This window comes from Diabrotica virgifera, chromosome 8 (genome assembly GCF_917563875.1).
Source record: "Diabrotica virgifera virgifera chromosome 8, PGI_DIABVI_V3a".
NCBI lineage: Eukaryota > Metazoa > Arthropoda > Insecta > Coleoptera > Chrysomelidae > Diabrotica > Diabrotica virgifera.
Window position 1 is genome coordinate 223283212 of NC_065450.1, and position 25321 is coordinate 223308532.

Below are 25321 nucleotides of genomic sequence, written 5' to 3' on the forward strand. Positions count from 1 at the left end.
TTTGGCAGACTCTGTGCAGGAATGTTAGAGTCACCCTCATTTTGGGTATGCCCCACGATAAGGAATTTATGGCTAATTGACTCAATGTTATAATTCCTAATAACATACAAGAACATTAAGGCCATAAATCTGTTCTTGTTTTGCCCTCCGCAATTGTCTGAGTAAAATGTTCGTAGTAAAATGAGTCAGAGAGCAATTCATGCTAAACTTTTTTCAATCTAAAATATCAGAAAATTGAAGATTATTAACCATGTATGGCTTTCCTGTTTTTTTGGCTAATTTTATGATCATTGCCATTTCCTGTGGAGTTGAAATAGGTCCACTCAGTAAAGCTCTTTTTTGGCAGACTCTGTGCAGGAATGTTAGAGTCACCCTAATTTTGGGTATGCCCCACGATAAGGAATTTATGGCTAATTGACTCAATGTTATAATTCCTAATAACGTACAAGAACATTAAAGCCATAAATCTGTTCTTGTTTTGCCCTCCGCAATTGTCTGAGTAAAATGTTCGTAGTAAGAGTCAGACAGCAATTCATGCTAAAAATTTTTCAATCTAAAATATCAGAAAATTGAAGATTATTAACCATGTATGGCTTTCCTGTTTTTTTGGCTAATTTTATGATCATTGCCATTTCCTGTGGAGTTGAAATAGGTCCACTCAGTAAAGCTGGAATGTTAGGTTAATTTAAAATTTTCTTTGCCACACTTGGTGAAATAGTCGGACAAGTTTGCTAGTATAATAAAGACAACTTAAAAACACAGATATGTTAAAAAAATCATAATGCAGATGTGGGGCTAGACTAAGACATGTGGGAATGTCCGGGTATTTCACCACAACTATGATTAGAAAAGGCAAATATTAATCAGATAATAAAAAGGTATTTTAAGATATAGTCTGTTCGCTAAACTCAGACGCAACTTTCTAGATATTTTAGTCGGTAATTTTGCCAATTTTAGTAAAATTGGCAAAAAATAATTACTAAATAGTTAATAATCACTAAATAGTTAGTAATTTCGCCAATTTTTGCAAAATTGGCAAAAAACAAAAAAATTAACGACTAAAATATGTAGCCAGTTGCGTCTGAGTTTAGCGAACAGACTATATCTTACTTTTAACCCAGGTATTTCCAACAAATCAACTAGTGCAATATTAGGATATTTCTCATAAACACCACAAAGCAGCTGATTGAACAAATCTTAGTATCTCTCCAGATAGCTTATGAAATTTTACATCAGATAGAGCAGATAACTCAAAAGTCAAATATTTTAAGATATCCTAGTATTGTTCTAGTGCGACGATATAATATGTTTAGTTGTTATTGTTTGTAAATATTGCACAAAGGTCAATAAAGTATTTAAAAATAATAATAAATACGGTGAATATTATTCATTCAATCCTGTGACCATGGCATTAGACATTTGGAATTTCCATTATGAAATAAAATTATGAGAACATTATATTCCTAGAACATTTACACTTCTGTAAAATACCTACCATATACCTATTGTAGGGGAGCCCAAGCGGGGATTTTTGCAGTTACTCGAGCGCGTCAGATTATCATATGGAGAGAAACCTGGTATCCTGCAGATGTACCTCTACCATATATTGGCTCTTAACACAGGGGAGTTCGTTAAGGGGGGCCCGAAAAAAAAAATCTATCCTTAAAAAAGCTCGAAATTGTCAGATTAAGATAAGGTAAGTTAAGTACATGCAAAAGAGTGTATATTTCAAAAATCTGACGATTTAAGCCGGTCGTAAGGAAATGGGTGAGTCCCAAAGTTTCATGAGAAAAAAGCGAATATTTCGCGAAATTAATGACAGATCGAAAAACTAAAAAATATGCGCTCAATATTTTTTAGAAATCTATCGAATAATACCAAACACGACTTTCCACGGAGAGGGGTGGGGGGTAAATTTAATATTTTAAATACGAATCCCGCGATATTTCGCGAAATGAACATCAGATCGAAAAACTGTAAAATATACTTATTTATTATTTTTAAAAATCTATCGAATGGCACCAAATACGACCCCCTAAGGAGGTGGGGTGGGGGGTTACTTTAAAATCTTAAATAGGAGCCCCTATTTTTTATTGCAGATTTGGATTCCTCACGAAAAAATAAGTAACTTTTATTGGAAACATTTTTTCGAATTATGCATAGATGGCGTTATAATCGGAAAAAACAATTGTTGGAAATGGAAAATTAAATTTAAAAATGTCAAGCGCCCACTAAAATGGAAAATTTTACTTAACTTTTTTTGGTTTTAGGACCTACTCTTCACAACCCACTAGGTCTCCAAAGCGCTCGAGTGACTGCACATTTAGCATACTTTGCTCCCCTACCACTACTGGATCAAACATAATATGATACACATGTGTGAAGCCAATATTTTAAGCATTGAAGGGTCAGAGGGAAAAACGATAAATGTAAATTTTTGGTCATTTTGCGATTTTTGTGCAATCTGTTAGCTTAGAAAAAGTACTATCAACCTGTGAATGGAAAAGGGGAAATAATGATGAGAATTGTACTAAAAACATGTCACCAGATTGGACCAATGAATATGAACTTTGTCTCTCATTTTACCGAAAATGCTTCCAAATAGACATTCATAGTTCTTCCCCTGACCCTTCATTTTAAAAATGAAACAAACACTTACTTTAAAAAGGCAGCATCCAAATCCCAATCAGAAAGTATGGGCATGTATGTTTCGTATCCATTCACATCATATATTCTGAAACAAACAGTGAAGTCCCCCTTGAGATCAAAGGCTTTTGCCAAAATGCTTTGCAGCACTTCAAAAGAAGTTATTTGGGGATCTACACTGAACTTCCTCATTTCTGGTGGCTGATTTCTTTCACATTTCTAAACAAAAATAAATATAAAATTGTATGCTGATAATACTGTTATTATTTCGGACAATTCTAATATACTAAGTAAATAATAGTATGCATCTTACCTTAACTTTTACCCTTACAGCTTCTCGGCTGTATCCAAATACTCCTGACATGTTAACTGATAATTTTAATGAAATATTAAATAGATGGTTCAATTACATACAGAAAGGAATATACATTTTTTAATATATTAAACATTTCACTATGTTCAATATATCACACCATACTCCAAGACTTATTATCAACTGAAAAATCAAAGCATTAAAATTTCAATTTGTTCCTACCATTCTTCAACCACTCAAAAACAACTGGTAAATGTCACTGTCAGTTATCAGAATGTCAATTTTATTATATTTTTTTTATTGTAGAAAATCGTAGATGATTTATTTCGATTTGCATTTATGTTTTACATTATTTAAAACTATCTACTGTTCCAAAAATAGAACGATAATGAACATTTTAAGTTTGATAACAAATATCCTTGACTAAAGTAAGGGATAGGGATAGGGATATGTATCAGTGTAGGGGAGAGTGGGGCACATTCGGCCTGGGGGCAGATTCAGCCACTGCAAATAAAATTTTAAATAAGCGCCGATTTTTCGCTAGAAATGTGGCAACAATCCATCTTCACTTTAGTTGTTGGTATTTTTGCCATAAACAGCGTCCAAATATTTGTTTTGTTTTTAAGTGTGTTTTTTCAAGCTAAAGGTCATCATCATCATCATTCTCTTTGCCCTATCCCTATGCTGGGTCGGTTTCCCTAATTGCATTTCTCCACACAATTCTATCTTGGGTCTCATCAATGTTAATCCCCTTGACCAACATGTCCTGCCTTATCGTTCCCCCCGGTCCTCTTTGGACTTCCTCTCCTACTCCTTCCAGGAATCTGCACTTCAGCTATTCTTCGTATTGGGTGATTAACGTCTTGACGTTGAACATAACCAAACCATCTTAACCTATGCTTTCTCATTTTGGCATCAATTGGTGCCACACCTAGACTTCCCCTAATATACTCATTTCTAATTTTATCCTTCTTTGTCACTCCACTCATCCATCTAAGCATTCTCATTTCCGCCACATGCACTCGCTGTTCCTCTTTGTTTTTCACTGCCCAACATTCAGTTCCGTACATCATAGCCGGTCTTATTGCTGTTTTATAGAATTTTCCCTTCAGCTTCATTGGAATTTTTCTGTCACATAACACACCACTCGCTTCTTTCCACTTAATCCATCCAGCCCTAATTCTACTGCATGCATCTCCATCTATTTCTCCATTACTCTGTAATACCGATCCTAGGTACTTAAAACTATTGCTTTTCACAATCATTTCACCATCCAAAGCTACCATTTTATTTGCAGTAACTTCATATCTTTAAATGATCATTCCAAATACGCTGTTTTTGTCCTACTAAGTTTTAAACCTTTTTCCTCCAGAGCTTGTCTCCACTGTTCCAGTTTTTGTTCTAAGTCTCTTTCACTATTTCCTATTAACACTACATCATCAGCATACATTAGACACCATGGAATGCTACCCTGTAGTTTCGCTGTTATCTGGTCCAAAACTAATGAGAATAGATAAGGACTAAGCACCGAGCCTTGGTGCAATCCTACTTTCACCTGAAATTTATCAGTCTCTCCCACACCTGTCCTAACACTAGTCGTTACTCCCTCAAGGCCGCGTCTCACCATCAAATAATTTGATCAAACAGTTTGAGCAAACTCCGGAAGTACGTCAAAGTGACGTCACAATTGCAGTTTTTTTGAAATTCTAAAAGTCTGTGCTCTCACTGTCAGTCTAGTTTGATCAAATTTTTTGTATTGAGTTGTCTAACTTGTTTGTACTTTATTTAAAATTAAAATTTTTCATTATTATCCACAATGAACACTCAGGATGTGACGTCACTAACTGTCACTTTCAGTTTGATCAAATTATTTGATGGTGGGACGCGGCCTTTCATACATATCTCTCACAATCTTTACATATTCACCACCGCAAGGACTCCTTTCTTATTGAGTGCCCACCACAGAATCTCTCGAGGAACTCTATCATATGCTTTCTCAAGATGAATGAATACCATATGAGCGTTGGTCTTTTTATTCCTGGATTTTTCCATCAGTTGCCTTACAATGAAAATTGCATCTGTTGTTGATCTGCCCTGCATAAAGCCAAATTGATTAGGTATCGGATATTTCGGTTTCTTCACGTATCCGTCTATCAATTTCTCTCTCCCATATTTTCATGGTGTGGCTAAGTAGTTTTATAGCCCTGTAGTTTGTACATTGTTGTTGTAGACAGGTACTAATATACTGCTTCTCCATTCGTCTGGCATTTGTCCAACTTCCATGATTCTATTAAATAGACCTGCTAGCCAACTTATTCATGTCTCTCCCAATGCTCTCCATACTTGCCCAGGAATATCATCTGGTCCGACTGCTTTTCCTTTCTTTATTTTTTGAAGCGCTTGAGCCACTTCCTCGTTTGTTATTCTGGTAACCATTGCTGTCTGTCTCCGTTAACTCCACATGCTGTCTGTCAAATTCTTCATTCAATAAACTGTCAAAATACTTTCTCCATCTCTTTTTGACATCCTTTTCGTAAATAAGTATTTTATTATTTTCATCTCGGATACATCTAATCTGATTAAAATCTCCTGCTTTCTTTGCTCTCTGTTTGGCTATTTTATATATCTTCGTTTCGCCTTCCCTGGTATCAAGTTGATCGTATAGGTTTGAATACGCTTCTGCTTTAGCTTTTGCTACTGCTACTTTCGCTTCCTTTTTGGCGACTATATAGTTTTGAAGATATATGTCCGATCTGGTTTCTTGCCACTTTTGTTTTCACCCAATTTTGAAAAAATGTGAAAACTTTGTATTATCCACGTCCGTCTGTCCGTCCGTCTGTCTGTAATCACAACTCCTCCGTCAATATATCAGCTAGAATGACAAATGAGGTGTCAACTGAAAGCTGATAATCCAAGGATGGTACTAAAGGTGAGATATTTGACCTTGGCGGTCTGTCCGTCGGTCTGTCCGACCGCGAATATAACTTCTCCATCATTATACCAGGTAGAATGACAAATGAGGTGTCAAATGAAAGCTTATAATCCAAGGATGGTACTAAAGGTGAGATATTTGACATAGGCTGTCTTTCCGTCGGTCCGTACGACCGCGAATATAACTCCTCCGTCATTATACCAGGTAGAATGACAAATGAGGTGTCAAATGGAAGCTTATAATCCAAGGATGGTACTAAAGGTGACATATTTGACTTAGGCGGTCTGTGCGTCGGTCCCTAAGACCGCGAATATAACTCCTCCATTATTATACCAGCTTGAATGATAAATGAGGTGTCAAATAAAAGCTTATAATCCAAGAATGGTACTAAAGGTGAGATATTTGACCTAGGCTGTCTTTCCGTCGGTCCGTACGACCGCGAATATAACTTCTCCGTCATTAAACCAGGTAGAATGACAAATGAGGTGTCAAATGAGAGCTGATAATCCAAGGATGGTACTAAAGGTGAGATATTTGACCTTGGCGGTCTGTCCGGCGGTCTGTCCGACCGCGAATATAACTCCTCCATCATTATACCAGGTAGAATGACAAATGAGGTGTCAAATAAAAGCTTATAATCCAAGGATGGTACTAAAGGTGAGATATTTGACCTAGGCTGTCTTTCCGTCGGTCCGTACGACCTCGAATATAACTCCTCCATCATTATACCAGCTTGAATGATAAATGAGGTGTCAAATGAAAGCTTAAGGCCACGTCCCACCATCAAATAATTTGATCAAACTGGTTTGAGCAAACTGAAAGTGACAGTTAGTGACGTCACATCCTGAGTGTTCATTATGGATAATAATGAAAAATTTTGATTTTAAATAAAGTACAAACAAGTTAGACAACTCAATACAAAAAATTTGATCAAACTAGACTGGTAGTGAGAGCACAGATTTTTAGAATTTAAAAAAAAACTGCAATTGTGGCGTCACTTTGACGTACTTCCTCAAGTACGTCAAGTTTGCTCAAACTGTTTGATCAAATTATTTGATGGTGAGACGCGGCCTTTATAATCCAAGGATGGTACTAAAGGTGAGATATTTGACCTAGGCAATCTTTCTGTCGGTCCGTACGACCGCCAATATAACTCCTCCGCCATTATACCGGGTAGAATTACAAATGAGGTGACAAATGTCAAAGTTTAGTAAAAATGACTCAAAATTAGTAAATTCGTATATCAATCCACGCAAAGTTACACGTAAAATTCAAATATCGTCTTCCTGTTCTACTTTCGATTACTTTGGGTGAAAACCTAGGACTTACGAAGTCCAATTACTTGTTTATATAATTTTCCCTTCTCTTTTATTTTTCCTTGTACTTCATTTTACCACCACCAAGTCTCTTTATCCTCAAACTTCTTTCCTGACGTTTTCCCAAGTATTTCAATAGCCGTCTCTCTAATAATAATAATTTTTCTCTAATAATAATTTTCTCTCTAATAATAATAATAATAATTTTTCAAGCTAAAGGTAAGTTTAAAAAAAATTATTTTATTTAGTTTTGATAGTTGCTGTCCAGATATTTTTGTAAAAATTTGCTCATATTAGGTTGAAAATCTCTAGTTTCAGAATATGCATTGACATATCCTCTAACTTAGACCAGAAGGTCACAATAAATTTTTAATTCTAGCAAAGTCAGGCGGGGTACTTTCGGCCAGTCTAATGGAGTACATTATGCAGTGGCCTATTGTGCCCCACACTAATTTAGTAGTAGTTTTACTGATTGTTTTGATATTTTTTTGTATTGCAGATGGTAAGAAATTACCAAAATAAAACAAATCTCTAAAAGATACTCTACAAAATGTCTTTTCAAGAAATATGTCCCAAAGAGCGGTAGCCAGAACGTTTAATTTAAAAAGACAAACTTTGCAATCTCGCATTGAAAAAATATTAAGGACAATGACGACTGAAGAGTTTTTACAATTCACAAGCATTTAGTGACGCAGATTTCGATGCCACTAAGTAAGAATGAATCAAGACGTGAAAATATCTAAAATCAAGATGCAGATTTTGAAATAAATAATCAGCCATCTACTTCAAAAAATGTCGACGCAGTCCTTGATGACTATGTACAAGATAATAATGAAAGAAAAGTCGGGGATCGACAGCGACGAAACAGTTTCGAGCAAAATTCTAAGTCCGGAATATGTAAGATTTTACCAATAATTGAAACACGTCAAGATAAAAAAAGAAAAATTAAAGCAGACCAAGGAAAATCTAGAATTTATACAGAAACTTCTAAAGAACAGCGATTGGAAATTGGAAGAAATAGAAAATGAAAAAAAAATTAAGAAAACGTGAAATCAAAAAAAGCGGACTGTAGGTAATCTAAGAAAGAAGCAAAAAGTTTTAACTAATAGGGATGAACAAGCAAAGAAAGCCTAAATCCAAAATAAAAAAAAGTTTTTAATGACAGCTCTAATATAGCAGTGAATCGGAAGTTAGTATTTTTGTGACGACTCGGATGACAATGAAAGTTTTGAATCTTTTGAATCCGGCGAGGAACTCATAAAAGACACTTTCATATTAGTAAAATTTGAACTGAAAACAAAAGTAGTTGATTATGTTGGAAATGTGGTTGAAACAATATCTGATTCTGAACATTTTGTCAAATATTTGCGGCGCGGGGGAAATTCTAATAAATTTTCTTTTTCTCAAATAGAGGATACAGAAACCTGCGAAAAATCAAGTATTCATGCCTGACTTTACCAAATACCTGCTCTATCAAAGATATTCAATCTCGAAGATATTCAACGGTGACATTTCACAACAACCTTGAAGGAATTACGGTTAAGTAAATATCTTTGTTAGCTATTAGTTAATAATGTTTTTTTAGTTCATTAGTTATTTTTTGATCTGCTAATTTTCTTACTTTTCCATATTATGTATTTCAAAACAATGTTTAATAATTCTTTCTTTAATAAACAGTTTAACTTGTAACAATGTCGTTTCTATATACCTTAAAACATTGCAGCCCAAAGTGCCCCTTGGCCTGGCTGATTGTACCCCCACTGGGGGCACAATCAGCCAGAGTGTAATATAATATATATTTTTTATTTATTAACAAAAGACTAATGTATATTTAACAAAATTGTTTTACTGTTTAAATGGACAAAAGTGCAAATTTTACTTTTTTGTTTGCAAATTAAATATAATGAAACATTTTTTGTATTTTTTTACCTAAAAACAATTATGGGGCCGAATGTGCCCTACTCTCCCCTATTGATAAATAAGTCTTTATTATATTTATCGTGAATAAATAAGAAGTATGGACGCTTCTAAATGATAATTGAAATATTTATCTATTAAACAAACAACAAAGTTATTAACTGAAATTTGTTTCATAAAATTTATTTCTTTAAATCCATTTATGCAGATTTCGTAAATTGCCGCATAGGCAGGTCATCAGTTTGACCAATCAAGTAATTGCAAAGGAATCATGTGACAACAATACTACCATTTTATTTGTTAAATTGCTCGGAAATTCTGACAAGCATCTTCGTTTCTCTTCTGTCATCCTAACAAAGTTATTTTAATTTGATTTACTAAATCTATCCTTGAATAATAATTTTTGTTGTTAATAATACTTTCGGAAATATATTATAGGTTTAGAAATAAATATTTATAATTTCAAATCTACTTTTCCGCCGATTAATTCAAATGAAAGCGCCTTTATTTGACAAATGGCACATGTCAAAAGCTTTCGGTTAGTTTCGCTTGCGAAGAAGTGGCATTTTTCACATTTTCGCTCGTTCTCGTTCATTCGTTCTCTTCTCGTCGCAATACAACATCATGGCGGACGCATCCAAGGCACAGAAGCTGAAGTTGGCAAATTCAAGGAAAAGGGTAAGAATTTTTTATTCAAAGTTGCTTCAAGATACTGTATTTCGTTTCTATTTTATTTTGAGGTAATATTTTTATCCTAATTTTAAGAATATTTTGTGTTTGGCCGATATCGTCCGGCCACATCATCGGCGTCCTTTGGCAGCCATGTTAGTTTTTGTATGAATTTTTTTATTTTCTCAGTTTATTCATTATTAGGCTTCATGGTTTTAACTAAAAAGTTAATTTTCAAGAATAATAACGTGTTCCTGTTACATTGGGATAATATTAATGTTGTCAATAGTTACAACCTATTCGAGCCATCAAGGGCGGGCCGGGCACATGGAATTAATTCTTTCTTTCACTAGAATACAAGTAGATTTCATTGTGTTTTAAGTCGTTTTATTGGAATTCAATGTTTTTAATATATTTCTTTCAACTGAAACATTTGCCGGTTTGAATTAGTTCATTTTTTTCCATGAGCTCGGCCGAATTCATGACGCCACAAAGCCATTTTATGATCAATATTATTGCAAGTCAAAGAAAATGGAAATGCAGGAAGTGTAAGATATATTATGAGATATAATTTTGAGCGTAGTTTGTATTATTTTATAACTTTGCCGTTTATCTGTGTAATTTTATTGAATTTGCATGGTAGGTAGGGATGTTTTTAAGTGTAATATTGCTTTCATAATATAATTTAATTCATAAGTTTTCTTCCGGAATTTTGTATTTCCTTACCGTTTTATAGAGGAATTTTAGTCGGCACCGTTATTTTTTTCCTCGACTTGACCGGCAAGTTCTTTACCTTCAGTTCCGTTAATTTTGACCGGCACGTTTTATTTGGTTTTCCCTGTATCTTAGCTTCTTTGTATTATTGCTCTTCTCTGACTTCCTATCTATTTACAAAACTCAACAGGGCTTGGAGCTCTAGAACTAAAATAAAACACATACACCATAATTGCCAAGTGGGGGCTTCTTGTCCAATCATGCTCCTTGCCTACTAAATTGACTTACTATTTTTCTCCATTCATCCCTATTTGTTGCTCTTTCTTTTCAACCATCAATTCCCTTTTTTTCTGAGATCTTCCTGTAATCAAACCTCATTGTTTGTCTCTTGAGATTTTGACTACACTCTTCTTCACTAGATGCTTTTTTTTTTATCCAAATCACATTATTTGATTTGTCTCTTTTTTTGTTCCTGATTTTCAAAATAGTTTTATTTTTCTCATGTCATTGGAAAAATTGAATGGGTCCACCGAATAACATAAATGTCACATCACTCATTTTTAAGAAATCGAAAAAGTTTTAAAATTATAACAATGTTAAACTTAAGCATTTTACGAGTTAGTAATACAGTTTGTAAATACAAATTACAAACTGTATTACTCATCCTTAAAATGTATGAACTCGCCATTATCACAATTTTAATACTTTTTCTTAACTTCTCAAAAACGAACATTGTGGTGCTTACATTATTGGGCAGACCCATTCAATTGTAAACTTTAATTTTTACTGTTTAACTTGCCCATTTGTTAGGATTTACTTCTCATCATTCTCTTTGCCTTGTCCCTATGCGGGGTTGGCTCCCCTAATTGTATTTCTCCACACAATTCTATCTTGGGTCATATCAATGTCAATCCTCTTTACCAACATGTCCTGCCTAATCGTCTCCCCACAGGTCTTCTTTGGTCTTCCTCTCCTCCTTCCAGGAATCTGCACTTTTCTTGCTGTTCGTGTTTCTGCTATTTTTCGTATTGGGTAATTAACATCTTAACTTTGAATACGACCAAACTATCTTAACCTATGCTCTCTCATTTTGGCATCAATTGGTGCCACACCTAGACTTCCACTAATATACTCATTTCTAATTTTATCCTTCTTTGTCACTCCACTCATCCATCTAAGCATTCTCATTTCCGCCACATGCACTCGCTGTTCCTCTTTGTTTTTCACTGCCCAACATTCAGTTCCGTACATCATAGCCGGTCTTATGGCTGTTTTATAGAATTTTCCCTTCAGCTTCATTGGAATTTTTCTGTCACAACACACCACTTGCTTCTTTCCACTTCATCCAGCCCTAATTCTACTGCATGCATCTCCATCTATTTCTCCATTACTCTGTAATACCGATCCCAGGTACTTAAAACTTTTGCTTTTTACAATCCGTTCACCATCCAAAGATACCATTTTATTTGTAGTAACTCCATGAACATTTCAAATACTCTGTTTTTGTCATACTAAGTTTTAAACCTTTTTCCTCCAGAGCTTGCCTCCACTGTTCCAGTTTTTGTTGCTAAGTCTCTTACTATTTTCTACTAACACATCATCAGCATACATTAAGCACCATGGAATGCTACCCTGTAGTTTCGCTGTTATCTGGTCCAAAACTAATGAGAATAAATACAGACTAAGCACAGAGCCTTGGTGCAATCCTACTTTCACATGAAATTTATCAGTCTCCCACATCTGTCCTAACACTAGTTGTTACTCCCTCATACATATCCCTCACAATCTTTACATATTCACCAGGGACTCATTTCTTACTGAGTGCCCACCACAGAATCTCTCGAGGAACTCATATCATATGCTTTCTCAAGATCAATGAATACCATATGAGCATTTGTTTCTTTACTCCTGTATTTTTCCATCAACTGCCTTATAATGAAAATTGCATCTGTTGTTGATCTGCCCTGCATAAAGCCAAATTGATTCTCGGATATTTCGGTCTCTTCACGTATCCGTCTGTCAATTACTCTTTCCCATATTTTCATAGTTTGGCTAAGCAGTTTTATATCCCTGTAGTTTGTACATTATTGTATATCTCCCTGGTTTTTGTAAACAGGTACCAGTATACTGCTTCTCCATTCGTCTGGCATTTGTCCAACTTCCATAATTCTATTAAATAGACCTGCTAGACACCTTGTTCCTGTCTCTCCCAATGCTCTCCATACTTCCCCAGGAATATCATCTGGTCCTAGTCATTTTTTGAAGCGCTTGAGTCACTTCCTCGTTTGTTATTTTGGTGACCATTGCTGGTACTGTCTCCGTTGGCTTGACAGGCTTAGAATTTACTTATACATATTTATGATCTATTTATATTCGGCAGTTATCTATTCTTAGTAGTCATAAAAACAATTTCAAATAATAAACAATATGTTTATCATAATATGGTGGTTAAAATTTTAATCCTGAGATTGCCATATGAAATGAGCGTAATATCTGGTATATTGGCCTTAAGCATACAATATTTGTATAGTATTTGTCATTTCTGAAACCCTGATAAGTTTCTGTAATGGTACCTATCTGTTTCGGGTGTTTGATCAGCTTCGTTTTGAAATAGTCCAGCTGTAGAAGTATTGAACCACTTTATAAGGGTTAGAAGCCAAGATTCTACTGGTCCTATCTTTCAAATGGCTTGCCCAAAAAATGAGTTACAACAAGCCATATCTCTTGTTCGTTTTTCATAACATGGCCAAGATATTGTAATTTGAGCTCTTGAATGTGTCAATATCTGTCATTCCCTGACCATTCTACATAGGACCTCAAGATTAGAACATTACTTCGGAAAAGAGACTTCTTGCTTTCTCCGGTGGTAACCAATGCAAATTGCTATAATACTTCTAATGTTTATCTCATGGTCTCGTCCACTTCATCTCTTCAGGGTCCACCTCTTCTCTTTCCTATCTAGCTCCAATCCGAAATCTTGAATATCCACCTTGTACGATCTGCTCTTCTCACATGTCCATACCAAATTAAACATTTTTCTTCGATGTAGCTGAGAATGTCTTGTTCTAATATTTAGGATTTATTTGCTCATGTTAAAAATTGTACAATTGCTTCACCAAACCACTTCTGTAGTAACTTTGTTTTTCTGCTAAATTGATAGCTGCTAAAATTGATATTTTATGTCTCAGATTACTAAGGTATTCTAGCTTTTCTTTCTTCACTATAAACTTAATCAAAGGGTAGATCCAGTCGGAAAAATGAAAGAATACCCATGAACAATCACATCAATCATTTATTTTGTATAGGGTTTTTCATTCACAGTCATTTGTTTCGAGCTTCTGTCATGTGTCACATAATATTAATATATCTACGTCATACTTTATTGGTATATAACAGTGATACAAACCAAAGATGTATGGCGTAGATATATTAATACTATGTGACACATGACAGAAGCTCGAAACAAATGACAATCGATGAAAAGCCCTATTTGCTGTCTTTTTCTATAAACAACAAACATTTGTTATAGAAAAAGATAGCAAATACAAAATACGTGATAGATGTTCATGAGTATTCTTTTATTTTTCCAACTGTAGCTAATTCAGTATTGGTAGTGATAAGTTGATGTTAGTATGTGCATTAATTTTGGATTTGATCTCATGTTTGGAAACAGTTCACAAATACATGTGATTTTTAACATGTTTTCTTTAAATATGCAAGAAAAATTCACTTTCTGACCTTCCTGTTGTGTTCACTTTCCAATATTTTGTTCTGCTTTGTATTAAATATAAACAATCTCGATAGCTTGAGGAAACTTAAAAAACTCCCCAATTGATCTGTATTTGAACTTTTTTTACAATATATTACAAATTAGTGGAAACAAATGTTTTTTGGTTTTTCACTGTTCTACTCCAGTAATTCTCTGCTATTCAATTTCAATTTAACTACACTTTCTTATTTTTCATTATTATAATTTTGTTCGACATTGTATATTGAAATTATTCCAATAGTTTCAGTATCTATAAGGCATCTCCATAAGCCATATAATAAAAATTTTTACCCATAAGAGCACTTCCGTACTTTTTTTTGTTTTATCTAAAAACATCTTGTCTATAAGGTTTTTGGAGCATGTAGGTTCATTTCAATATTTTGTGTTGTCAATGACTTTATCAATGAGAATATCTTCCGAATCATTTTAATTCTTCATACATTTCAATTTTAGTAGTAAAATCTCATTTTGGGGGAATTCAGTAGTATTTTTTATTTTCAGTTTAAAGAATTACAAGAACTTAAGAAAAAGAAAAATGCCACTGCTTCAGTTGATAATTCTGAAAAAGATCTACGTGAACCAACACCAGTTGATAGCCTAGTAAGTTCAACACACAGTTCAATTAATGCAGAAAGTGAACTTGCAAATGTAACAAACACTCAATTGCCAAACTATTTCATGACTACTGCACAATCGGATCCTGCAACATTTTTTGAAAATTTGTCTACAACTAATACTAATGTTGGTGACGTTGGGAACATTTCTGATGTAGTAGAAACTCCAATGTTTGAACAACATGTACCCTTTGATAATAATTATGCTTTGTTTAATCAAACGAATCAACAAAGTTATATAAAAGAAACACAACATATTATTAGACCAAATACAGATAGTTTAACCATAGAGGATCCTGAACTTGTACAAAATGAAATATTTGACCATCATAGGCACAACTTAATACCTGACCAAATAGAAAATAGTGATGCTCAAACTTATGAAGGCAGCTACAATGAAAATAATCCTGTTCACAATAGTTTCAAACAGAATGTGAGTGATACAAATTTAAGCGACTTTTCTACTCAAGTGGCTCATATAATCCCAGAGTCACAGAGTGACTCAAATCTAATAATTGATCTGGAACAAAGGAACGCAGAGTTGACTTCATTTTTAGAGCAGGAGAAAATTCAATCACAGCAACAACAGCTTCAAATAAATGAACTGCAAGCAAGAATATACCACTTAGAACTTGAAAATGCAACAAAAGATAATAATTCAGTAATAAATAAATTAGAAGAAGATTTAAAATGTCATAGTCAGACCATCAGGCTTTTAGTAGCTGAAAAAAGCGAACTTTCTAATGCTGTAGCTCAACAGGAGGTTACTTTTAAAAATAAAAATTCTGAGTGTGAAGAACTGCAAGCGAGACTAAAGGCTTCTAGATCTAGAGCTTTTGAATTAGAGCAAGAACTTAACACTTTAAAATCAGAACGAATACACAAAGAAACCAACAATCATGATCAGAACAAAGTTCTAGAAAATACATTGAAGGATTTTAATGAGTTACGTGATTCAAAAGAAGAACTTGAACAGGATATCCTCGAAGTTCGGGAAAAACTAAAAAGTGCTACACAAGAAGTCTTGACCCTTCAAAAGCAAAATTCAGAGCTCTCTGGAAAATTATCTTTGGCAGATATTAAGATTCAACAACTTGTTGGTGCTGATCATCAGACATCAGCAGCTCAAATTGAGTCGCTGGTGCAAGAAAATCGTGCTTTGGATGCGGAAATGGTTTCCCTTAATAATACAATAAAAAGTATGAGTAAAGGTATGTATAATTTAGTTTCTGTCATGCTTTATTGGTAACTGTGTTCTAATATTTTGATCAACCAATATTTTTATGTACTAATGTTTGGTCTTGTAACCAGGTAACCAACTTGCTCTGATATGGTATAATTTATTATCTTCACAAACCTATATCTGCTTTTCCATTTTCTTGATACAATAAATTAAATATGAATATGTACAATAAAGTCATGGAAAAAGGATTATTATAGTTGAATATAGTAGCAAATATGTCAGTGAAATTTTTCCATCCTTATCTTTTGCAGTTTTAGTATTTTTGAAGTTTACACAATTTTGTAGTTAATCTTTGGTTTCATATTACAATTTGAGAGTTGCTTTTAATATTGAAAAATTGTTGCTTAGTGTTTCTTGGTCATCAGTGACTTGTTCCAAACTCTAGTTGTTAGTCCGTAGGCTGACGAGTCCCCTTTTTAGCAGTGATCTTTCCTATCAAAAATTCGTGGCATCTGGTCATGGTGGTTAACATGACAGTTATGAAGAGATGATCCAGAACTGTGTAAACCAATTTTTTTGTACTTCAATGATTACATTGAATGTAGATACAGTAGAACCTCGATTATCCGTCACTTTACGATATGTCCAAGGGTATGACGGATAATCGAAAAGATGGTTGACAGAACATTAAAAAAAAAGGTAAAAATTAATAATACATACAACTCTCAAATTATATTTTTTGTATGTTTTGTTTTTGTTTGATAATATAAGAGGAATTTGTGTTCCTGTCAATATTGCCGAATTTATTTTAAAATATTCTGAAATTTTTGTTTGTTCTACTGATGCTTCACATTTTGCAAGGGCTGAATTTCTTAATCGGCATAAGATCATGCAATCTACTTTATTGGATTCTTCTTGTCGAGAATACCAGTTGATGAATGGTTGCATGTGCGATGCAGCTTCTCTAGCTTCTTTGGGCAAATCTTGGTCAGTTGCAAAAGCATAACGATGGCTTAGTGTGAAAACCTCATATCTCATTAAATTACAATTTTACATGAGAGGCAAAAACTGATTTTCTGCATAATATAACCTAAAAACAAAAATTACGTTACATATTTTTAATTCGAGCACATTGAGACAAACATCTGATACTGGCCCAGAGCTAAAAGTGTTAAATGTTGCTATTAAATTGGAAATACAAATATTAACTATGAAAAACACGTAAATATCCTTGCAGTATATAGAGCCTTTGCCCAAGTAACTATGATAACCTCGTATATCTTGATATACGTGTTTTTCATCTCAAATGAGGTTGTGTTTATTATTTACTAGGTTTTCATTTTTCATAGCTTATTGCACACCTCCAAATACTAGGTCGATACAATACAAATCTTTTGATTTAAGGTTCATAAAATGTTTCTATATACCGGACTACATTTTGTTCACAAAAAAAACACTTCAAATTAAGTACCAAATTCTTGGTTATAAATATACGTGATATTCACACTAAATCAAGAGAGCAATTGAGAGGTATATGTGGTTTCTTTTTTCGGCTGTAGAAAAGAGTCTAGTGCATTTGGATTCTTTCTATCAGTTGTAAATGGTGAGATACAAGGTTTTCAAACTAAAACCACCAAAATGTCATTTTCGAAAAAAATTGAGATGAGGTTTTCACACTAAGCAATCGATATCGTCACCGTCAAATTCAAAGTTTGTGTCAGCTTCTGAACCTGTTTCGTCAGCCTCTGTTTTGCTATTTCAACGATTTCATCATCTGTCCGCAATCGATAGCCGTTTGAGTCCTCATCACAAATTAATTAGCCATTCTTTTATGTCATCTTTAGGTAACGAAAACAATTGATTCAGCAATAACTTCATTTGTTCATTGTACATTTCAGCGAATTTCGTTTGGCTTACTGCAATGCTAAAAAATGAATTCATGACTCAAATTTTGTCTTATGTACTCAATACAACTTATGTTCAGACCCTGACGTTTAACAGAGGTGACAGTTAATGGAGAGACGGATAATCGAGGTTCCACTGTATTTCTTCTTTAATGTATACTTCGATGTGGAATTATGAAATTATGTCATCAGTTACATTTAGGTACATTTTGATGTTGAAATATTTTTGTTTCTTCGACATTGTTTGATCTGGCACAGGGTGCAAGGCGATTTGACAACTGAGTTTCTCTTTTTGTGTAGTTTTTAATCTGATCTATACAATTTCTTTTCTTTTTAATTTCATATGGACCTTTCCATTGTTTTGTCAAAAAACTGAAAAATTATTTCACTAGTGTATCTGCAACTGTAAAAGATTTGTTATCTGGTATTGTATATTTGTAAAATCAAGTAGCACACCAGCATGAGGAGGTCTTCAGTATTCCTTGCAGGTCAGACTTCATGGGGAAGTTCGCATCCCCGACACGGCGCGTCCCAATGACTAATAGGGAACGTCCAATTGATTTATAGGACAGGTGTGAATAAGGTATAACCAAATAAACACCCGCAGATCAACTGAGAGCATGACATAGGGGTTGCAGCTATGTCATTAACTGTAGATTTTCTGATTGAACATGACACCCATGCACAAACACAAAATACACATCTGATAAACAGCTGTTTGCGCACCTACACCACTCAATCATGAAATCAGCAGGCAGTCGTACCACAGCTGGCTCACGCTAGTGTTAACAGCTACTGTGCACCCCAATCCCGAGGTGTAACACCATCGCGCCCAGGGGATGAATGGTACAGGGGGGAAAGTGTGCCTTAAGCGATGCCCCAGAGAGATGGCGAACTCTGGGGGATTACAGCCTTAGCACGGTACGGGCGCACTGCCGTGCTGGACAGAATTTCGTCCCAACTCGTGGGAAAAATATGGAAACTGATATAAACACAAATGAAGGAAGTGATGGCCCAGAAGAGGGCAATAATGTAAATAAAAATATAGAGCGAACAAGCAGGGAGGCGACTCCAGTTGCAGACTCTGGTCCAAACACCGAGCCAGAAGTTGTTCTAAAACTATCAGACTTTGAATCAGAAGATATCCTGAGACTAGCAGATTCTGAGCCAGAGGACGCTCTGAGCATAAAATCTGAGCCTGAAAACGCTCCCAGAACAAATTCTGAGACTGAAGATGCTCCGAGAACAAATTCTGAGACTGAAGACGCTCCGAGAACAAATTCTGAGACTGAAGACGCTGCAAAAACAAATTCGGAACTGGGAAGCGCCCCTAGAACATCAGAACCGGAAGGCGCATCGAGAACAAAATCAGAACCGGAAGGCGCATCGAGAACAAAATCAGAGCCAGGTGGCACTTCAAGAACAAACTTGGGGCCAGAAGACGCACAGACAACAAACTCAGAGCCTCAACCCAAACGTCCATCTGGAGCCCAGAATCGCAGGCTAAAACAAGCGCAAAAAATGGCCGCAGGTACATGGACTGTCGAAAATCCACACAAAGCAGCCAAAAGAGCGGCAGAATTAGAAGCTCAAAGTATGTCTAAAAAACCTAATGTGCAGGCTAGTGGGGTCACGATGCTGATAAGTCACACTGAGGCAATAGAACCTCCGAAAACAAATCCTGAGCCAGAAGGCGTGATCAAACTCTGGCCAAGAAGAAACGAAATGCCAGAAGGGGTAAAGCTCACAAAAGCTGAGCAAAAAAGAAATCAGGAGTTATGGAAAGCACAAAAAATAGCTGCTGGTTTATGGACTGTCGAAAATCCAAAGGAAGAAGCTAGAAAAAAGTTAGAAGCCCGAATGTCTGCGATGATCATTCACAAACAACATCCTTCTACTCAGTTAAATCGTGTACAGGCAGACTTTGTCATTCGTAAACTAGAGCAAGCATTGGATGACTCTCCCATTGGAAGTCAGACTCCGCTGCAATTCAATACAGCGACAATCAAGGAAGGGGCTGTTTTGGTGAAATATGCGAACGAGTACACGAGGAAATGGATTGTGGATGTGGTGGAGGCTATCTGCAACATGTATGGTGCTGACTTATCTGTGGTAGAGTTACAAGATTTGCCCAAGCTCGCCAAGGTTATATGCTCCATCCCTGACAAAACCGAAGAAGTGACAATCAGGACCCGCTTAGCGAAGCAAAATCCAGATCTTAATACAGATATCTGGGTATTAATAAACCGGAAGATGGAGGGAGCTGGACAAACCTTAACATATTCCATCGACGAAGAGTCAATGAAGGCATTAAGGAGTACTCGATTTATGGCATATTACAGACTTGGGAAGGTGTCTTTCAAGGAACAGTACGTTCATATTCCTCATATTCCTCTAAATCGATCGTAAGGATAAGAGCCTTAAAACTATCTAATGAGTCAAAATTTAAGTATGCATTAATCTTGCACATATCAGTCGATATGAAATACACTGCACGTCATAGAAAATGGTAACCCCAAAAAATGGATCATGTTTGATGTCTAGTGTCTCCTAAACCTCTAGTGCGAGTTAGGTAATTTTTTAAACATGTTATAGCCTTATTCTTTAATAATATCTCTGTAATAATATTGTTGCTAAACAGGTATGTTTGATTCGGGTGTACAAATCAAACTGTTTTTTTTTTAAAGTTCGCAACACCCTGTGGAATAGTCCAACATTTGAATGGTGGGCTACAACAATGTTGTAAGCGACATATTGGGTCAAAGTGAGGTTTTAATACAATATTATTGTATATCCAAAGACCAATGCGAGCATCTTTCAATCTGGCTAAAAACATTTTGCCTTCCCCGAGTTTTTCGTACCGCAGTGTTGGTATCCATATGTTCATAAATAGCTTGTAAATGTTTTTTTCATCTCCTGCATAATCTCAATTCTGTCGCTTACAACATTGTTGTAGCCCACCATTCATTTATAAAATACTGAAATTAAAACCCACCTATTAGCCTCAGGTTTTCTTAACATTCTGTTTTTTGATTCATTCGCTTATGTTGGATAATACAAAAGTTAGGTATTTTAACAACTAGCCATGTTCTTCATCAGTATAGGGTGTTTCTAAATAAGTGTGACAAACTTGAAGGGGTAATTCTGCAATAAAAAATAATTACAGTTTGCTTTATAATCGTATGTCCGCAAATGCTTCGTTTCCGAGATACAGGATGTTGAATTTTTTCTTACAAACTGACGATTTATTTATTTTAAAACCGGTCGAGATATGCAAATGAAATTTGGTGGTTAATACATAATTATTGCGCATTTTTTGACATGCAATTACGAATTTTATATTCACCATTGGCGCCCATACGGATAACAAGAACAATCATATTACCCGTATGCACGCCAATGGTGAATATAAAATTCTTGATTGTATTTCAAAATCCACCAAATTTCATTCGCACATCTCAACCGGTTTTAAAGCAATAAAATAAATCGTCAGTTTGTAAGAAAAAATTCAACAACCCGTATATCGGAAACGAAGCATTTGCAGACATATGATTAGGAAACAAACTGTCATTATTTTTTAATGCATAATTACCCCCTAAAGTTTGTCGGACTTATCTACAAACATCCTGTACTGATGAAGAATATGGCTAGTTGTTACAAGTACCCAACTTCTGTATTATCCAACATAAGCGAATGAGTTAAAAAACAGAATCTTAAGAAAACCTTAGGCTATAGTATGGTTTTAATTTCAGTATTTTATAAATACTAAAATATTCCACAGGGTGTTGTGAACTTTGAGAAAAAAACAGTTTGATTCGTACACCCGGTATACAATGAAAATTTACCTGTTTAGCAACAATATTATTACAGCGATACTGATCAAGAATAAGGCTATAACATGTTAAAAAATTACCTAAATCGCACGAGAGGTTTAGGAGATACAAGACATCAAACATACCCATTTTTTGTGGTGCCCATTTTCTATGACACGCAGTGTATATTTCAGAATTTTTCTAAGGTCCAGGGTACATACAGTCCATCCAATATACTTGCACGTCAGAGATCTAAGTTGACATTAGGTTTGTTCTAGCGTCAGTTTCAAACGGTTTGAAACCATCAGCGAATAGTCGACCAGCACGAGTAGAGGGGATAGCACTGGTGACTGTATTATGTTCTCTCATTGACCAACTGTTTGCTGACGGTTTCTAACTAGTTTGACTGTTTGTTAGAACAAACCTAATGTTGCCCAATTACAAAAAAATTCTTGAATTCATTTTAAATCAAATGTCACATGATTTGTGCGGAAGTGGATTATACATTTTACAACAAAACAAATTAATATTAAAAAGCAATTGTATAAAACTAATTCTCTCCTGAAATTCACATGACATTTGACTTTTCAAAATTTCAAATGTTTACATTGCATTTGCCTGTCTTATTCTCATGAGTATTTTTACTGTTAAATTAAAAGAAATGTGTATTTTTTTTTTGTTGTACTCAATCAAGTATTGGCAGTCTTCAAAGTTTGGCATCATCCATAGTTTCCTACCTCTACTATTATATCCAGGGTTCTATGTGTAAATGTTCATTCGGCACAGTAAGGATCCAGCTTCTACAGAACTTGCTATGGGAAGCGATATCATTTTGATACAAGTGCTTGCAGAGAGCTAATATGTAGCAGATCTGCAGAGGTCTCGAGACTTGTATTATTCAAGAGTAATGTTACTATTCTGCCGTTCATCAATTTCTGTTCTAGGGTAGTATAGATTGCAAGATAAATGGACTAAGTGATCGACTGATGCAAATGAGCACTAACTGACCTGGCACTGCACTAACACCTGTGAAACAGGTAAGTTACTACTACAATTTATTATGGAATATAATTAGACATAATAAATGTAGAAACTTAACAGTTACCACGACTGCGTGGCTGGAACTGTTAATAGTGACATGTGTCTGATGAGGTGTCATTGTTCAGATCATTTACACGTGATTTTAAATATCGGGTAGTGAGCCAGAACTAAGATTCGTGCAATCCTCATAAAACAGACTGGGAAGCATCTGGAATAGACCAGTCTAGGCAGATTAAGCAGATCTGCATATACCGCACCTAGATAAGCATGGTTACCAATCAATTGTACAAGTGGTGGCCAGGCAGCATTCAGATATAATTGTCTTGAGATAGTATGGAATTACAACAGTAAATACCAATCTTGCAAATCAAATGTCCATGCTCATCAAAATTATTAGATAAAACATAATAGTTGGTCCTTTATTTCATAATTATTGAATTATCTTGTCACTAAATTGCATTTCTAATGAATTTTTTTTTTACAGAACATGAGCAATCTACCTTACATTATCAGCAATACACAGAAGAGCTGAACACACAACTTCTAACCATCCAAGAACAGTACCAACATATACAACAAGAAAATGACAAATTGTCTGCAGAGGTACAAAATAGAGTACACCATATCTGTGATCTTGAACGGCAACTCCAGAACAAGCAAAATGAAAAGGTTACATTTACCTCCAGCAACGGAACGGGTTTGAATGTAAAAGAAGAACTGGAAGTGACGAAAGAATTGTGTGTCCAGCTACAGGTTAGATTGAACTATTTTTCTTGCAAATATTTTAAATATTTTTAAATCTTTGCATTACCAAATCTGCAAAATCAAGCTAAATACTTTTAATTTACATTTACATTAATTTTATTTCATACTTTTCTTTGTTTGTACTTTTTAATTTATTTTTAAAATGCACTAAGTAACTACAGATTTATTAGAGAAACCAAATTGTGTCTGGCAGAACGAATATTACAAATCAGCTGTTCCAACAAAAACATTCTGAAAAGTCTTATCAGTAATTTAATATTTTTATTACAATCCAATATAATGTACTTTAGATATATGTATGTAAAGAAATAGCAGCAATATTCAAATTTTTATCAGTTTATTCAGTTTTGATCTAGTATACATGTACATACTGCTTTTTGTTGGAGTGGTTGATTGAGAGGAGTAAACCTCTAAAAAATCCCCATTACTAAAGTGTAAGTCATCGTGCTGATGGTATGTGAGGTACTTGGGTTAAAGTACAATAAACGATACCCTTGGGACATTAGGCGGAATCCCATTGAATATTAGCCTTGTCCCTGCAAGCGGGGCTCTGCGGGGATTGACCTATTATTTCCCTAGCTACTCGTGGGAATCATTATGAGGTACAATCGTTATAACAAATCTTATTCTTCTTATAGTAGGCCTAGCTCTTGGGCTTACGATGACTATTCTTATGGACGGGATTACAGACCGCCATGGGCAAACGGCTCAAGGGGGTCCAGTCCGCCAAGATCATCTAGGTGGAGATCATCCCGACCGCCAAAACGAAAGCAGAATGGCAGTGAATATTCTGATGCAAAAAAATCAAGAGACGAGAAAAAAGGCGGTATACAAATGTTCGTAACAACCAAGAATTTTCCTCAAGAAAATCTTACTGAGGAACAACTGGAACTCTTGCAATCTTCCATTTTGAATGAAATTACAAAAATTGCAGATGGAGATTTTCAACCACAATTTCATGACTGTTTTAAGCGTCGGGGCAATCTTATCATTGTTTGTAACAATCAAGACAGTGTAGATTGGCTTAAGAAAACTGTTCCCACTATAAAACCATGGGAAACAGCAGATTGTCATGCATTGGAACCTACTGAAGTTCCAAACTTAATGGACATCTTACTAACCTTACCAAAAGATATAGATACTGAGGTGTTGCTTCGGAGAATTGAAAAACAGAATGAAAATGTCGATACATCAAAGTGGAACTTAACAAGCAAGAAAACTGAGGAAGGTGAAACAGATACAACATACATTTTTGCAGTCGATGAAAGTGTGGTTACAAGGGTACGAGAACTAGATTATAAACTGTTTATCAATTTCAACAGGGTTCATGTTAGATATTTGGGGGCTTTAAGAACAAAGGAAGATAAAAAAGAAAAGGATGAGAACGAAGATAAGGAAAAGGAAGAAAAGGAAGGAGAAGAAGTTAACATAGATCCAGAAGAAATTGTAGGTGCTCTTACAACTGATGAGCTCCAAGCAGTAGCTGAAACTAAATAAAACCAATATAAAAATGTTAATAATACATACATCAGACAAACAATATTAGGAACACCAAATTGTATGTATTATGAATTAAAAAATAACAAAAAAAAAGTAAAAAACCAAAAAAATATGAGGAGTAAACCTCGAAAAAATCCCCATTGCTACGGCGTAAGTAATCGTGCCAACAGCATGAAAGGTACTGGGGTCACAGTATCAGCAAACGATACCCTTGAGACATCAGGCG

General features: G+C 35.0%; 3 protein-coding genes across 3 annotated transcripts in view; 2 read left to right on the forward strand and 1 right to left on the reverse strand.

Annotated features, from left to right (window-relative positions):
- Positions 1-3342, reverse strand: part of LOC114341711 (TBC1 domain family member 25) — a 43512-nt gene extending 40170 nt beyond the window's left edge. The window contains exons 1-2 of the mRNA XM_028292522.2: positions 2960-3342; positions 2660-2865 (exon numbers count right to left, since the gene is read on the reverse strand). Of these exons, the coding sequence (XP_028148323.2) occupies positions 2660-2865; positions 2960-3010 (257 nt within the window). The 5' untranslated portion in view covers positions 3011-3342. The remainder of the gene's footprint in view (positions 1-2659; positions 2866-2959) is intronic.
- A 6312-nt stretch (positions 3343-9654) lies between these two features.
- Positions 9655-25321, forward strand: part of LOC114341669 (golgin subfamily A member 2) — a 31726-nt gene continuing 16059 nt past the window's right edge. Inside the window, exons 1-3 of the mRNA XM_028292480.2 lie at positions 9655-9802; positions 14778-16101; positions 23315-23583. Coding sequence (XP_028148281.1) covers positions 9749-9802; positions 14778-16101; positions 23315-23583 — 1647 coding nt within the window. The 5' untranslated portion in view covers positions 9655-9748. The remainder of the gene's footprint in view (positions 9803-14777; positions 16102-23314; positions 23584-25321) is intronic.
- On the forward strand, positions 16103-21353 carry LOC114341680 (uncharacterized). The gene is made up of 2 exons (XM_028292490.2): positions 16103-19328; positions 19359-21353. Exons 1-2 carry the CDS (start codon positions 18821-18823, stop codon positions 20384-20386), a joined length of 1536 nt encoding a protein of 511 aa, XP_028148291.1. The 5' UTR covers positions 16103-18820; the 3' UTR covers positions 20387-21353.